This window comes from Lithobates pipiens, unplaced genomic scaffold, assembly GCF_037356315.1.
Source record: "Lithobates pipiens isolate NorthernLeopardFrog02 unplaced genomic scaffold, aLitPip1_a1.2 Scaffold_22, whole genome shotgun sequence".
NCBI lineage: Eukaryota > Metazoa > Chordata > Amphibia > Anura > Ranidae > Lithobates > Lithobates pipiens.
In genome coordinates, this window is record NW_027507784.1 from 96,383,097 (window position 1) to 96,400,667 (window position 17,571).

The window sequence follows — 17,571 nt, forward strand, 5'->3', positions numbered from 1 at the left end:
TGTCATAGAGGCAAAAATAATGGGAAATCCAAAATGTCACAGTTGTCAGAAGTAAGGGTAAATCTCCCTAATGAAGACTTTTTAAAGGGATAATACCTCCCACTTTGAAGGGAAATTGACAATATACATAACAGGTAATTGGCCTGGTTTACATTTAAAAAGTCAACGCAGCATGATAAATTATCAACCACCCTGTTGGGATTCAGTTGAAAAACAAGTTCCATTATGCATGCCAAAGAGCATGACCAGATTGCATCGAATACTGGGAGTGTCCTAAAAGAGGATGATTAAACAGAACCTCTCCCTGACCACCTACCTCTAAAGGAACATAGCAGCTGCTTGGGTGAGTACACATTGCCATAGACTTGATGCTTAGCTTTATAGTGCAGCAATTCTAACTCAACATATCAAGTTTGACAGGCAGCTTTGCCTGTCAAACTTGCCGCTGAGCTCAATGGGGCTGTGTAGCAGCCACAAGCCAAATGCTTGGCTTTTGGTTGTGACACAGTATTTCAATGCAACATTTCCATTCCGCTGGGGGAAAAAAATGCTTGGAACGCAGCAGTATCACCTCCTGTACTAACAGTGGGAGGGTTTTAAGGGGGTAAAATACCAGGAGTTTACATTAAGTACAGGGTTTGAGTGTGCGTTACATACAGAATGCAGATTTCAGGAGTGCTCTGCATACATAGTGCAGGGCTCAGGGGTGTGCTGCATACAGAGTGCAGGGTTCAGGGGTATGCTGCGTACAGAGTACAGGGGTGTCCTCCTTTGCCCCCAAATCACCCCCTCCCCCAGTACAGTGCTCTACTCCCCCTCCTTGACAGTAGATAGAGAACTGCAGCTGCAGAAGAGCAGGATAGGTTACTCAGGAGGAGAGTGTAGTGTAGCTGCGGGGCAATGGGCACACGTTTCACGAGCTGTTGCCACCAGACAAGCACCAGGTTCCAACTACCTATCTATGCAGAGAGGTGGCAGGCGGAGCACAACTGAGATCACTCCACAGCTGGAACTAGAGGAGCAGGATCGTCAAATACGGCCACCTGCTCCTTTCGCCTCCGGCTCCAGCCTGCTTCTATGTAAAAATAATCCCAACTGGCTCCAAACTCTGCCTGGATAAGTGGCTGCTGGTGCTGCATCAAGCTGTCAAGGGGTTCTTTTTAACACTTGCTGAGCCAACCCAAACCCGCCTGAGAAAAAGGACTGCTTTTTACTGATATAAAATGTCTCTAATGGACTTTTACTGACAGATGTAAAAATCTATTATTTTTACACAGTGTCAGTAAATTTGCTGACGGTTGGCAACCCTGGTTTGGCTACACATACACTTTAAAGATAAGTGTACCTTTTTGTTGCTTCTAATTTCTGGATCAGTGCCTTCAATTTCAATATTCTATATGGAACATGCTTTAAATATGAATCTCCAGGCATGCAGAAAATGAATGCCCTTATGAAAATAAGTTAGAAAGGGCAGTTATATCTTAAAGCTGAAATGAACTCCAGGTAAAATAAAAATTTCTAACCACTGCGAGTAATAAGGTCAGTATATCTGCTTTGTCTGTCCCATCTTAGATCAAAACAAGAATTTAACCCTTGCAGTGCAGTGAAAGCCCCAATGAATGATTGGATGCAAGACTTTTGAGCCAGAGGATTGAGGGATTGCTTTTAAGTGCTGCGATTTTGTAGAATAATTTCAGCATAACTTTTATTGCGATATTACAGTTTACAACATAATTCTTTCTGAAGAAAATGCCCAAACTATTGTTCCTGCCAACAGCAATGAGGAACAGCAGTTTATGACCCGTTAGTCTTTTCAGTGTTACTTTTGGGCCCTATGATGCTTTGTACAAGCTATTCATTTTGTTATTGCAGTTTAATACGTAATAAATAATTTCTTTTCCTCTCTATACAGCACACTTTTACAAGCAGGAAGGTCAGAAGGATTTTTTGCTGTGCGGTAACTCATCAGATTCAGGGTAAGGTATTTTCTTGAAAAACTAGTATGACTTCTCATGCTTTTGTAATGTTTTTATTAAAATATATTGCTGCTAATATGTATTTTTTGTTTACAATTTTTAGTCAATGCCCAGAAGGATATGTGTGTATTAAGATTGGGAGAAACCCCAACTATGGGTATACGAGTTTTGATACATTCAGCTGGGCTTTCTTATCCTTGTTTCGACTAATGACTCAAGACTATTGGGAGAACCTCTATCAGCTGGTGAGTATTCAGGAGATAAATGCTTAATTTAAGCAATGTATGTATGTAAAGAAGAGAGAAGTCGCCAAAATAAAATATACAAATAAACATTTAGGCTAGGTTCACACTTGTGCAGGTGGTTGCCGCTGCGGAACTACACCTGTTCTCGCACCCGCAACCCCCCTCAGGCAAAAACCCCAACTGCAGTTTAGGAGTTGTCTTGGGTGGCATTATTCCTACACTTCCAGATACTGGAAACTTCAGTGCACTTGTGGTTTTCGTGAGGGACGCTTTTTCAGAATAGGTGCCTCCCTGCTTTTTCTGGATGCACAGCAGCACATTTAATTGAATAGGCAGCCATAAAATGTGATAGCAAAGCAGCACAAGAAGGGTTGTCCCAATACCGATACTACTAGGTCCTGATACTGAATATTTGCAGGAGTACTTGTACCCGTGCAAATGCTCCCAATGCCTAGTCCGATACCTGGAAACTCAAGAACAATCGGTGCTGCGGCAGGGAAATTATAATCACAGATCACCCTGTGTGGCTTTTTAATAAAGCAACTAAAAGCCACAGAGGGGAGAGGAGGAGAAGCACACAGGGAGATCGGTGATTATAACTCCCCCCCCCCCCGCTCGCTGCACTGATTGTTCCTGAGTGTCCCCTGTGTCCTCCTCTGGCTAACCCTTGGTGTACTCCTCTGTGTTCCTCCATGGGCTCCTCTGGTCTCCCCCCCGTCCTCCTCCGGTCCCCCTCCGTGTGCTCCTCCAATCCCCCCCGTCCTTTGGTCTCCTTCTGTGTGCTTCTCCTTCCCCCACCCCCTCCTCCTATGCTCCCCCTCCATGCGCTCCCCCGGTATTCCCCCCCACCTTCCTCCTTTGCTCCCCCCTCTGTACGTTCTCCAGGTCCCCTTCCCCCTCCTGCTCAGGTCCCCCTCCATGCTCTAATCCTCTTTTTAGACCCCTGATATCTCATCAAACGCCCCCTACCCCCCAACAAGGTTGAATTAAAAATAATTTAAAAAAAGGAAACATTGTAATAAATATCCTAAAGTAAAATTGTAAAAATAATAAAGAAATGATTAAAAACAGACACTGACTGTACACCCCCCCCCCCCCGCCCCCCCAAAGAAAAGAAAGCATAACAAAAAATATACATCTACATAAATTGTAAGAAATAATTAAAAAAAAACTATTGTAAAAAATTAAATTGTAAAAAAAAACAAAAAAAAACTACTGACACAGTCCACACCTCATCAGTGCCACCTATCAGTGCCAATCAGTGCTGCATATTAGTGCCACTGTCAGATGACATTTAAAAAAAGTATCGTATCAGTGAGTACTTGAAAAAAAAGTATTGATACTTGTAATCTTAAAAAAGTGGTATCAGGACAACTCTAAGCACGAGTGTGAGCTTAGCGTAAATACAATATCTCACAAAAGTGAGTACACTTCTCACATTTTTGTAAATATTTTATTATATCTTTTCATATGACAACACTAAAGAAATCACACTTTGCTACAATGTAAAGTAGTGAGTGTACAGCTTGTATAACAGTGTAAATTTGCTGTCTGCTCAAAATAACTCAACACACAGCCATTAATGTCTAAACTGCTGGCAACAAAAGTGAGCACACCCCCTAAGTGAAAATGTCCAAATTGGGCCCAAAGTGCCAATATTTTGTGTGGCCACCATTATTTTCCAGAACTGCCCTAACCCTCTTGGGCATGGAGTTCACCAGAGCTTCACAGGTTGCCAGTGGAGTCCTCTTCCACTCCTCCATGACGACATCATGAAGCTGGTGGATGTTAGAGACCTTGCACTCCATCACCTTCCATTTGAGGATGCCCTGCAAATGCTCAATAGGGTTTAGGTCTTGAGACATGCTTGGCCAGTCCATTACCTTTACCCTCAGCTTCTTTAGCAAAGAAGTGGTCATCTTGGAGGTGTGTTTGGAGTCGTTATCATGTTGATATACTGCCCTGTGGCCCAGTCTCCAAAGGGAGGGGATCAAGCTCTGCTTCAGTATGTAACAGTACATGTTGGCATTTATGGTTCCCTCAATAAACTGTATCTCCCCAGTGCAGCGCTCATGCAGCTAGTAGTTGAAAAGTGACATAGTGTACATTGTGCTTCCCGGCAATATATACACAAAAATACATTGCTAGAAAAAAGGGGAAAGCGTGTTTTGACAAAAACATACTGGGGTTGATTTACTAAAACAAATAGGCTGTGAACTTGCAATTGCAATTCACAAGAGCAGTTGCTCCGGAGCTTAGTAAATGAGCAGAAGCTCTGTTGACTACCATCATCCAATCACGTGCAAGCAAAAATGCTGTTTTGTTTTTGTTTTTTGCCTTGCACGTGATTGGGTATTCCTTGCAAAGTAAAGCTTTACTTCATTTACTAAGCTCTGGAGCAACAGTGATTAGTCTATTTGCATTTAGTAAATCAACCCCACAATCTCTTCAACCAAAATATATTTATCTCCAATGCCGCGTACACACGACTGGACTTTGCCTCAGAATGAACTCTGAAGGACTTTTTGACTGACTTTTCGACATTCCGATGGAGTTCCACTGAAACGGACTTGCCTACACAAGATCACACCAAAGTCTGATCGTTTAACACGATGACGTACGACAAGACTAGAAAAAGGAAGTTCAATAGCCAGTAGCCAATAGCTGCCCTTGCATCATTGTTGGTCTGTTGGGCCTGCATACAGACAAGTGGTTTTCTTGATAGGAACTGGTTCCAACGGAAAGATTTGAAACATGTTCTATTTCTAACGTCCGACGGATTTTTCGACAGAAAAGGTCCAATGAAGCCCACACACGATCGACTTGTCCGACGGATTTGTTCCATCTGAACTTTGCTGTCGAAAAGTCTGGTCGTGTGTACACGGCATTAGCAATATTTTCAGACTTGAATTCTACTTTAAAGTGTAACTAAAGGCAAAACCTTTTTTATATTTGGATAGCGTGGTAAAGGGTTAGAACCACTGTCAGGTTGTCATTGCTGTCCCCATTAAGGAGATTCTCTCTCTCTCTCTGATTGCTCTGAGCACCAATATCACCAGGAATACAATTGAGGGTAAATCCAAAACTTTGAATTACCATTGGAACAGTAATAGGGGAAACATTTTTCACTGGGAATATATGTCCCCATGACAACTGTTTAAGAGTAGAGGAGATTGAAAGAATATCATCTCACTTTCTCTTAATGATACACAGTAAGATAGGAGGGCAAAAAAAAACTCCCAACAGTTCTAACCCTTTTCCTCTCAGTCCAAAATTTGGGTTTATATATACTTTACATATTAAGTACATGTTATTAAGTTTAGGCTCAAGTATCCTTTTGCTGCAATAAAATATGTGCTTGTTGCTGCAGACTCTTCGAGCCGCTGGTAAGACCTACATGATCTTCTTTGTGCTGGTGATCTTTTTGGGCTCCTTTTATCTGGTCAATCTGATCCTGGCTGTGGTAGCTATGGCTTATGAGGAACAGAATCAGGCAACATTGGAAGAAGCAGAGCAGAAAGAAGCTGAATTTCAGCAAATGTTGGAGCAACTTAAAAAACAACAAGAAGATGCTCAGGTATGATGTATCTTAGCATTGCGACTGATATGATTTCTTATTTTTACAGTTAAAGATATCAACTTGTAAAGTTGTACATTTCAACTATAATAGTTTCTATACAGGTCTATGACTATGTGAACCTTCCTTTTTTAACTGGCTGTTTTCACAGAGTTGGGCCATGATAGAACCTTTCAAAGATGGCATGATTAATAAAGTTTTAGCACGTAAAATAATCACCTTATAAGTTGATAATGCTCATATAGATATGATAGTTAATTCTTTTGATGTGGCTTATCAGGCAGCAGCTGTAGCAGCACTAAATCTATCAAAAGAGTACAGTGAAGATGGTGGCTTTGGACCACTTTCTGAAAGTTCATCAGAGGCTTCCAAGCTAAGCTCCAAAAGTGCCAAAGACCGACGGAACCGGAAAAAGAAAAGAAGACAGAAGGAGCTTGGAGAGGATGATGAGAAAGGGAATAATGAGAAATTTCCAAAGTCTGAATCTGAAACAAGTATCAAGAGGAAAGGTTTTCGTTTCTCTATTGAAGGAAACCGGCTGACCTATGAAAACAAGTTCTCTTCTCCGCACCAGGTATTATATAGAAAGTTGATTTGATTCTCGTATTCTGTTATTCTTTCTGTGCTCTGATTATTCCTTGTGCAAAACATTTTTTTTAGGACCCCCTCTATTAATGGCTATTGCTGTAAGATTAAATAGCACTGGTACTTTGAATGAATAATGTCTCACTGACACATTAGAACAATTGAGCTCTTAGCCCTTGTACACACGGTCGAACATTCCGACAACAAAATCCGTCGGATTTTGTCTGACGTATTTTGTCCGAAACTGGTGTTGCATACACGGTCGGACAAAGTTGTCGGAAAATCCGATAGTTCGTAACGTGATGACGTTATTTAGTTACAACGGGACTACGTTCAGGCTAGTAGCCAATAGCTTTGGTCTAGGAATTTGATCTGAGCAAGCCTGGCACTTTGTCCAATCGGAATTCTCTACAAACGATCGGACAAAGTCCGATCGGATCATGTTGTCCATTTTTTTTTAGATCCAGCTCTCAAACTTTGTTGGTCGGACATTCCGACGGAAAAAGTCAGATGAAGCCCACACACAGTCGGATTATCCGACAACACAGTCCGATCTGACATTTTCCGTCGGAATGTCCGACCATGTGTACAAGGGCTAATAGGTTGAGTAAAAAAATAATAAAGTGCCATATTCTCCTTCAAACATAACTCTGGCTTTGTTAATATATATGATTTTGACCTATGATTTTACCTTCAATTATGTAAAATAACTATGGAAAGAGCCTGAGGTTAAAGCATAGCAGCCTATTGTATGCCATGCCTTTAAATGTGATGGTTAACATGAACACATGCACACATTGCAATGATTTACTAAAACAATCTTTAAATTATTTTTGGAACCCCTAAAAAGCTCTTTCATAGGCACAAAACATGTTGGGTTTTTCTTTTGTGTTGGTTGGTATATGGTTACCCGAGGGCAGAACTGACTCCCATATTGCTGTCAGTACCATGAGTGGGCTCCTTTGCTCTAGTAGGAATGATAAGCACAGAGGACAACTTGGTAGAAGCTGGAACAGTTGGCATGCTGGGCTTTAGGGAGAATAGACAAGCCAATAGTCATTGTTTTCATGGTTTTGTGTATCTATTGTGTATGTCTGTAATATTGTTAATTTAGCCCTGAGGGTGTTATGTGCAGATATATACTTATCTTGACCATTGGATAAAGAGCCCTTTAACTCAGATACAAACAATCTTGGAATATTGACAGTCATTTGTGGTCTTGGTGCCTGTGACAGACTGCCTGGCACCTCCGACCAAACAGTGCCTACTGCCTAAAAAACCCTTCCAGCAGACCGATAGCTAATACCAGCTAAAAAAAAACAAAGGGATCCCTTTATTGAACAGAAATACAGGTTTTATACACTTTAAAAATTAAGATCAGTCGCCACATGAACAATGCAAACTTAAAACAGCAATTCAATCATCAGCCAACAGTGATTCAATCAAACAGCAATCCAATTAATAGCGAAAAGCTAACTAATTAACCAGTAAGCCAATTAACAGATAGGTACCTAGACAAGCCTTGATTAGTCAGGGTGCGCCCACCCCAGACAGTTACAAATAAAAAAAAACTAAAACACAATCCTAAAATAGATTAGAATTGACTGCAGTGCTGTGCCATAAATAGTGCTCCAAAACATCAAAACTCAGTTTAACCACACAATCATGAAGTGACAACTTTTCAAATTGACATGAAAATATAGTTTGTATCAGTATAATATATAACTTCAAATCTCCTAAGTGTTCTTGTGCAAAAATGTAAATTAAATCAATAATCCAATGTTCATAGTAGTTCAGAAGAAGCCCATGTACTTATTTGAGCTAAAAGCTTCAAGCAACACTATGCTCAGGTGTGAGCAGCCGCTTATAATTTTAAAGTGTTTATTTAAATGTGAAATCTTCAAGTGCAGTCTGTTATAATGCCAGGACACAATGGGCAAATGATGCACTATACAGCTCTCGAGGGTGAAGGTGCATCTGCACAATCTGTCCAACACAATGTTCCTGCAGACACCCCACTGTCCTGGGGACTTTCTGGCCGCATAATCCCAGTAGATACTCCCAGCCAACACTGAAGAAATGGCTGCACTCCAAGATCCATCAAAATTCTTGTTTAATAAACAAACATCCCAAGTGTTACAAACAGTTCAATGGTAGATGCGTTTCACACACTAACAGGTGCGCTTATTCATTACCAAGTCAAAGGGCTTCTGTACCTGGCTCTTTTCCATGCTCTGACCGAGAGAAGCAGACAAAATCCTTGGTCTCTTCCATGGGCCATAATCAGTGGATAGAAGGCTAGCCCATAGTACCCTCTAAAAGCCTATGTCCCAGGCGGGTCTGCCACAGTGCCCCCTTGTAAGTAAGAGCACATATACTGTCAGTACAGTTTTAACAAGAATAATAAAAGTTGTGTTTTAGCCTAGTTTTGGAGAATTTCAGATATTGTACTGCCATGATTCAGATATCAGAATTAGTATGGTATATGTACCGGTAGTTATATGACTGGCCACATCAATAGTGTTAGAAAATACTTGGGCTTTGGATCAAAGGCTCTGAATCTTTTAGTTTTGTGAAAATGTACTATACGTGTGGTCAGATCTGCTAAATATTTTGAATCTTGCCATATAATCAGCTGTCTCTAAGCAGATAAATATGTTCAAGAAGAAGATAGTTGAAATGTTGTATCAGTTTCCAATTCTCCTGTCCAGCATTAGTTGCCAGTTCTTGGTACACATATTTCATTGATTCAAGATGTCACATTGCATAATGGTGATATATTTTTTTTTTCTTTTTAAACAGTCATTGTTGAGTATCCGTGGATCTCTATTTTCTCCAAGACGTAACAGCAGAGCCAGCCTCTTCAGCTTCAGAAACCGTGCAAAAGACATGGGGTCAGAGAACGACTTTGCAGATGATGAACACAGCACTTTCGAGGACAATGAGAGCAGGCGAGGTTCTTTATTTGTACCTCACAGACACGGAGAAAGGCGGAACAGCAATATCAGCCAAACTAGTAAATCGTCCAAGGCAATACTTCCGTTGAATGGGAAGATGCACAGCACAGTGGACTGCAATGGAGTAGTGTCTCTGCTGGGAGGTCCATCTGTCCCGACTTCGCCTGTTGGACTTCTTCTGCCAGAGGTGATAATAGATAAACCATCTTCTGATGACAATGTAAGAAAGTTTTAAGTAGTCTAGACATGGTGGGGCCTTAATACCCACAAATCGTATTTCTCTGAAGGTGGATCCTGAAGCACTATGGTGGTTGGTTTTCATAAAATATATCTGGACAGCTTTAAAGGGTTTTCTGGCCAAAATAGACCTTTTCTCTTCCTTGCCTCTTTATGAACACCCTACATCCTATTGAAGGCCATAGGGCCAATTCCCACATCAACACATTCAATATGGATGCAGGAATCCTTTCAACTGAGCTATTGTTTTGCCAGGAAAGGAAGAATACAATGATCAGGGCTGCCCAACAGGCTGTTTGTACACAAGCTGATTGATAGATTGACTTGTGTATAACCAGCTAGCAAATACATGGATCAAAATTTGGCTTAACCTCCCGAATTTCGATCTGTATATATGACCGACTTAACAGATAATGGTTATATTTATTATATAGTGATAGATTTTCTGCCACCAAAGTGTTTAGATAAATACCCTGTCCGATCTGCCTGTAATACCCATACAAGCATCTTGTATGCTTACATGCTCCTCCAGTAGTTAAAGGAACTCATGCTCCTTTTTGTAAGATTACAATTGTAAGGTAAGGAGCTGCATCCACCATACCTATATTGGGAACATTTACAGTATATACAGTATGTGTCTCTAACCCTAGTTTCAGATAGATTCCAGCTGCTAATGGAAGACATCATCATAATGATGGACCAATTGGCATTTGAGATGATGGAAGGAAGCAGGCAAATTTCACAACTACTTGAAAAGATAGAGCAGGAAATGGTTAAAGCCCCTGTACATTATTTAATTTTTTTTATGTATTTCTGTGTCTCATTAGGCACATTTTTCTTTTCTTTTTCATTTCCTTTTATTTCTTTCCTTTTGAGACCCAACAGTAAATAAGATAAAATCTCTCCAGACTACAAACTATAACAGGATTAGATGTTCCTATTTAAAAATTTTCCTTTTTGCCCATGTTCTGGGAAACACATCTGGTTTGGCTTTAGATATACTTTAATTGCTAAATAATACATTCATAGAAATATTTCGGTAATTTCTGACCTAATAGAGGAGCGGTTATAAAAAAATGAAAAAAAAAGTGGACAAAGGGGGTTATGTCTGTAAAGGTGGTTTAAAAAAGAAAGAGATTCTTGGAAAGAGATATTCATATATAGGTAGAAAGGAAAAGAAATGTTTATTTTGGCTAACTGACCTTTTTGACGCATGACAAAATAGACTGAATGTCGCGGTACAGAATTTAAAACCATATATCATGGTCAATCTTTGGCCATAAGAAATATGGAACTTGCTCGTATTGTTACACTCTGCATATAGTCACCACCCCTAAAAGTGCTCACTTTTCCCTCTCACCCATTGTTGTAGTCTATACTGTTTTGGCAAATCATATGTTTCAACTTCCATCCCAGCAAATCTCTCCCAAGCTTCCTGTATCATTGCCAATTTACAGTATATCTAAAGATGAGCAAATTTTCACCTCTATTTTCGTACATTATACGTTACATTACATTATTTGTGAATTATATTTGTTTGGGATCAATACATAACTGACCAGTTAGAAGTACGGTGTAATTCCATGAATAAGAACAGTAAAAATGTTTAAAAAAATTATGTATTGAGAGAATTGAATCAGTATGACAGTAAAGCAGCTAGCAACAAGAAGTCAGAGATGGCAGACTTCTCTCAATTATAATCTGTTTCCTTAAAGTGATATCATAATTCTGGGCATATGTAGGGTTTAATCATTCTCTGACTGATTTTATCTCTCAGCAGTATGAACCGTAGCCATAACAAGAAACAAAAACTCAAACACCACACATTTAGAGAGCACAACAGTGTGCTGTACAAATGTGCATTATACTCTGCTTGCTTTGGGACTCTGAAACTTGTGGAGCGCCTGTTCTTGTGACCTGTCAAAGTCATGTGACCGGCCTCTCTTCCATCAGCCATGTTAGGGGACCTTTGTGGCCTTAAAACACCACAATATACAGGTGTTATGTGAACACTTTTATAAACCTTTGGATGCTATTGAAGATCCATGGTGTGCTGGCAATATGTGTTTTGACTTGTGTTGATACCAAAAAGGAGGGGTACTAGAGAAGTTACCATCAATCTGAATTTGAAGGCATGGAAACAATGAGGAATTTTAACAACAATGATATTTATTAGGAAAAATACATAATATATTCACACTGTTCAGAGAATTAAAATTTGATAGAAACATGATGCATTTTGTACAGTGAGCCCTTGTGCATCTACGTGTTTCGGCGTTAGGCTTCTTCAGGACACGAACAAGGTTCAAAGATGTAACAATAGAAAAGAAGAATCAGGCCGCGTACACACGGGCGGATTGTCTGCCCAACTTAGTCCGCTGAACCGTGTTTCAGCGGACAATCCGCTCGTGTGTGGGCTTCAGCGGACTTTTTCAGCGGACAGTCTGACGGACTAAGTCTTTCGGAATTTCCGTAATTTTGTCCGTCCAAACTTGGTTTTGTCCGTCCAAACTTGGTTTCAGCGGACAGTCCGCTCGTGTGTAGGCAAGTTGGACGGACTAAGTATGGCGCATGCTCAGAAAGGATTTACACGGCCGAAGGTTGCATTGCAGTGTATTGGACGTCGTATTTCTAGTCCCGTCGTACGTGCTGTATACGTCATCGCGCAAGCTTTCAGTGGACTGTCTTTTCATCGTGTGTGGTCAAGTCCGTTCATTCAAAAGTTGAACGGACTGTCTGTCGGATTGTCTGACGAACTTAGTTGGGCAGACAATCCTCCCGTGTGTAAGCGGCCTCAGTCTCACTATCTTAGAATGGACTAGGCTTCATATACAAGTGTTCAGTGGCCAGGTTCCCGAACATGAGTGATACTCATGGCAGACTGAAGGTGGTCAAATGGCGTACATCTAATTTAGTAGAAAAAATTATTAGGTATGACTAAAGCAGGGGCAGGTGTGCATCTCTGGTCATCAAGTAGTCAAAGTAGCAGTCCTGTTAAGTGATCCAAGAATCAGCACAGGGAACACAGGTAGAGCTCAGTGCGTGGCAGGGATGTAGTACAGCCTGCCTTGCATAGGATGCACCTATAAGAAAGGTTTAAAGCATGAGATGAACCAATGAGCCCCAGGGAGAAGCCTGGCCCTGCTTTAGTCATACCAAATAATTTTTTCTACTAAATTAGATGTACGTCATTTGACCCCCTTCATTCTGCCATGAGTACCCCACATCTTCGGAAACTTGGCCACTGAACATTTGTACATGAAGCCTAGTCCATTCTAAGATAGTGAGACTGAATATTCTTTTCTATTGTTACGTCTTTGAACCTTGTTCAAGCCTAACGGTGAAACGCGTAGATGCACAAGGGCTCACTGTACAAAATGCATCATGTTTCTATCAAATTTTAATTCTCTGAACACTGTGAATATATTATGTATTTTTCCTAATAAATGTCATTGTTGTTAAAATTCCTCATTGTTTCCATGCCTTTAAAGTCCGATTTATGATTACTTCTCTAGTACCTTCCTTTTTGGTCTCCCCTAATCTACGAATGTGGCATTGAGAGTGCTTCTCTCTCATTTTCCTAGTGTTGATACCAGTTCTCAGTTGATAGTTGCTACAGCTCTCACTTAGTCAAGCCATCTTCAGGAACATGTGTGATGGAAATATTCTACTTTGCCTTTCTTTCAGTCACAGAGATCTCTCTGCAGGATTAAGCAGATTGCTCTTTAATGTTAGCCTGTATATTGAAATAACCCAAAATGCAGCCCTCATCTTGTGCTGTATCCAAGAGTTCCTACGTCCTATCAATTTACCTAAGTCCCTGAGAAATATTTAAAACCATATGTTCATTCAAGACACTGATGTCCACAAACTCTTATTTCTTTGGCTTAGTTAGTAATACAGTTAAGCCAGGAGCTTACCTACAGGGGTCACAATTGCAAACCAGCCCCATGCTACAGGGGGCTTTGTACACTTGGATAAGAGGGGTGGCAGGGGTGACCTATAGAGGAACCGATTTCCTCCTGCAGCTGCTGAAAGCCCACTTCTCCTCCTCTCCCTCCTGCAGGAATTCAGCAGCTGCAGGGGTAAACTGGAAGGGATTAGTTACTCTATATGCCACCCCCACCGCCCCTCTTATCCAGCTTCCTCCTCTTTCTGCTGCCCCTGGGCCCCTATGCCTTCTTCTGGCCCCCCTGTATGCTCTCCTGGCTCCCCCTCATCACTGTCAGCTTCCCCCCTCCCCACTCTTGCCGGCTAATGCTACTGTATGGGGATGCATCAGGATGGAGAGCATGGGAAGGGGCCGGTAAATATGTCATTGACTCTGTCAATTTATAACTGAAGCATAGTAAACTGTGCTTACTATGCTTTACTTTATGAATGAATGGGAATCTCTGTACAGAGCTATGCCTGTCCATTCAATCTGTGCTGCGGAGGCTGCAGAGATGGAGATTGAGGGCTATGTCCTCAATCTTCTTTCTCTGTCTCAAAGATGAAACATCAGAGGTCTGTTTAGAACCCATGATATTTCACCAAATCCCCCCTAGTGGGGCTCCTAAGAAAATTGTAAAAAATAATAAAAAACAAAATTGTAAAAGTAAATAAATAAAATGGTAAAAAAAAATAAAAATAGCAAAAATATATACTGTATTTATTGGCATATAACACTCACTTTTTCACCATGAAAATCAGGTGCAAATAGCGTCTGCGTGTTATACGCCAATACTTCGATTTTAGCTGCCTTATTTAAAATTTAATTTTTTTCCTGAAACTTCCCTCTTAAAATGAATGTGCGTGTTATACGCCGATAAATACGGTAACTACTGACACCAGTGGCAAAAAATACCAGGGTTGAAAAGGTAGGGCCGGGCCCTGGTGTTTCCCCACCGGGCTCAGAGGGAAGGGCCCCATGGTTTCTTACAGCAGGGCCCTGAATGTTTTAGTTACACCTCGGGGTTAAGTAATACAGAAATGTAGTAAATTAGTATAGTTCAGTTAGTATTACAGGGGTGTTTTACAATAATAACAAATGGGGCGTTTTAAAAATCATTCACGCAAAATGTTGAATTTGCTCATCTTTTTTGATGCCTGGCCTAAGAATGGCTGTAGAAGGAACAAAGTTTGGGAAGATTGGAGGAATATTCTTTATATATGTATAAGAAGGAACATACTTTTGCATTGGCTTTATCTGTTACATGTAGGACAACTGGCTGTGCTGTTAGATTGTTTGCACTTTGAAGAGCGGCTGATATATTTTAGACTTCAGGTGCCTTCTGTGCTAAACAATCATTTGTACTAGTGATAATTCTCAATATTAATTATCTGCAGAGAATTTCCTAACAAGTTAAAATATCTCCCATTTGGTGTTTGGATAAAGATTAAATAGGCACATAGAATTCTGGTTATTTAAAGAATATTTTCAGAATCTTCCCAAAATGATCTTGTCTATGGCCAGTCAAACAATCATTTTACAGAATAGTGTAATTATGATTGCACATATGTATTTGGTGGTATGTACTTATTAAAGGAAACCTGAGCCAAAATGCAAGTTTGCATATTAAAAATAAAAATAAAATGAGATACCATTACAGGTGAACAAGGCCAATGTTGCTAATTTCCTTAAAGGAGAGCTGTACCTTTTAACTAACATTTGCTGAACTCAACCCCCAACCCCCTAAGCTTAAAGTACAACTATAGGCACAACGTTTTTTTTTTCCTTCTGTAATGGAGTGTTATAAACCCTGTTAGATTTTTTTTGCCATCTCTGTCCCAAGGCGGAGATTTCCTGTCACTTCCTGTCCCATAACCAAACAGGAAGTGAAAGGAAATCCTTGCAAATTAAGGGAATTCCATGGGGAGCCCCAGGGCACCAGAACTAGTGTCCCCATTGGAAGATTTTCCCTCTTTTACATTTCTTAGGACAACCTAAAATTTGGAATTCTCTTTTACTTTCACTTTCAATCATAATGGTAAGCAGGACAAATAGAGAGGGGGAATCTCCTTAATAGGGTCACAGACAGCAAAATAAAATTTGACAAACATTCCAATCCCTCTCCACTCTATCCAAAAGGAAAAAAAAAAAAAGTTTTGTCTTTAGTTATACTTTAACTTTACTAACCCCCCTGCAGCTGCTTACTTACCTCCATGCCAGTCACAGCCTCTAGCAATGTTTAAATTCCATCCATTGAACATCTGTTTTGCACTGGTTACGCTTACCCCCCATGGGCTAGAATGGGTCGTATATCAAGAATTGGCTTTCAGCCTATGGGGAACAGATATGTACATGAGATGGATACAATGTTGAAGGCAGAAACTGTGGAACAAACATAAGCAAAGTGCAGAGTGGAGGTTTGTATAGTATAGTATAGCACAAGAGAGTTGTGTTTATGAAAGCTAGATAATGATTATATTAAGACTTAAAAATGATCTAATTGTGACCTGTGGTCCCCCAGCTACCTCTGTAAACTTGCCCCCAATGTGTTAGGTGCACGTATATTATATGCAGGATCTTTTTTTTGCAGTCTTCCCTTAGCCTATGTCACCCGTACACACTGGCCTTCTCTGACCAATGCCAAAGCTGCTAGTTTAAAATTAATTGAAAGTATAATTTTTTTCATTAAAATATTGAGCTTGGATTTTATCAGTTTTCCTTTAATAAACATTAAGTAGGTTTGTTTTGCTTTAATGATCTTTTTGCAGTTTCTCTGTTTACTTGTGTTCTTAAAAGTGGACTAGCACCCAAATGTTTTCTTTAACTTAGTCTTGGGTAAATGGGACCCTTTTGTTGGGTTTTTAATTGTCTGTGTTCTAAAGTAATTTTTTTTTGGTTCAACTAAGTGGGTTTGGAGGTTTAAACTAGAAAAACTGACAGATTGCCATACCAACACAAGCAATGCTGTTGCGGTGATCTCCCCTGCTTTGCTGTTGTATTCTGACAGGGGGACCTCCACCACCACCGCCACCACCAATTTATACTTCCAATGGCTGTGAGCGCTGGTCAAATGCTGGTTTTCCAGCATGTCCCTTTGACAAAAGACTGGCTTCTGTCGGGCAGACTGCTGTACACACTAATTGAAAGTTGTCCCGTTCCTGCTTAACTGGCTCATTTTCATACAGTGTGTACCCAACTTTAGATTGAAGAGATATCCCAAAACTTCATGTCCTGTTGTCATTGGGAGACAGGAGGGGAAATTACCCCTGTGGGGCAACAGACAGGGACTCTAACCCTACCGTACTCTATCCAAAGCAAAATGAACATTTTGGCTGAGTTCCACTTTAAAACCGTTCTTATGACTTACAATATCATAGTTGTTGTCCCTCACTGCATGTTGGAAATATATCCCTTGAATGATCCTCTTTTTCCATACCACAGACACAGCATGTATAACTACTTATGTATTCATTGAAAACATGTCCTGACTCCTCAGTTCTAATTTATAGATATAAGGTTTCACCTTTTTTTTTCATCAAAATACCTAAAAGAAATTTTTTTTTTTTTGCTGTGGACATTAAGAATAGTTTTTACTGCTGGCGCTTTAATAAATAACAAACTTTGCCTTTGAAAGGTGTCATTGTAAAAGTGTGATTGCTAGGTCAACATCATGTCATGTCATGCAAATCTTAACTTGCCCTGCAAAGGTCAAGAATAGTCTCACTCCTTCTGCCCTCAACCTCCCTATGGTTATTTAATGTGATGAGGGGCCACATTGATCTGTAGGTAGAGAGTGTGGATGGGCTTTTATGGTTCGAAAGTCTTGATATGCATACAACTTCAACTTCCTGTATTTGTGGTTTAACTGATCATTGTAGCACAATACTTTTAGGGTAGGTTCACGCTTCGATCAGATGCGGCTCGCAGCAGTTCCAGGGACAAATGTTCTCTGTTCCAGGGACGAATCAGGCCCGAATGTTTAGACCTGAGCCAAAGACACACAACACTCCTGTGCAATCTGCTCCGCAGCCAACACGAAGATGTGTGAACAGGCTCCATTGAG

The 17,571-nt window shown here is 40.4% G+C and overlaps 1 protein-coding gene across 5 annotated transcripts in view; it reads left to right on the plus strand.

Annotated features, from left to right (window-relative positions):
- LOC143923962 (sodium channel protein type 2 subunit alpha-like) overlaps positions 1-17,571 on the plus strand; it is a 372,282-nt gene that overhangs the window by 211,989 nt on the left and 142,722 nt on the right. For 3 of the 5 annotated variants that reach the window (XM_077447919.1, XM_077447918.1, XM_077447920.1), the window contains 5 exons: positions 1,913-1,976; positions 2,080-2,221; positions 5,592-5,798; positions 6,079-6,372; positions 9,186-9,560. In XM_077447919.1, the coding sequence (XP_077304045.1) occupies positions 1,913-1,976; positions 2,080-2,221; positions 5,592-5,798; positions 6,079-6,372; positions 9,186-9,560 (1,082 nt within the window). The remainder of the gene's footprint in view (positions 1-1,912; positions 1,977-2,079; positions 2,222-5,591; positions 5,799-6,078; positions 6,373-9,185; positions 9,561-17,571) is intronic. The other 2 variants (XM_077447922.1, XM_077447921.1) reach the window with 1 other exon arrangement.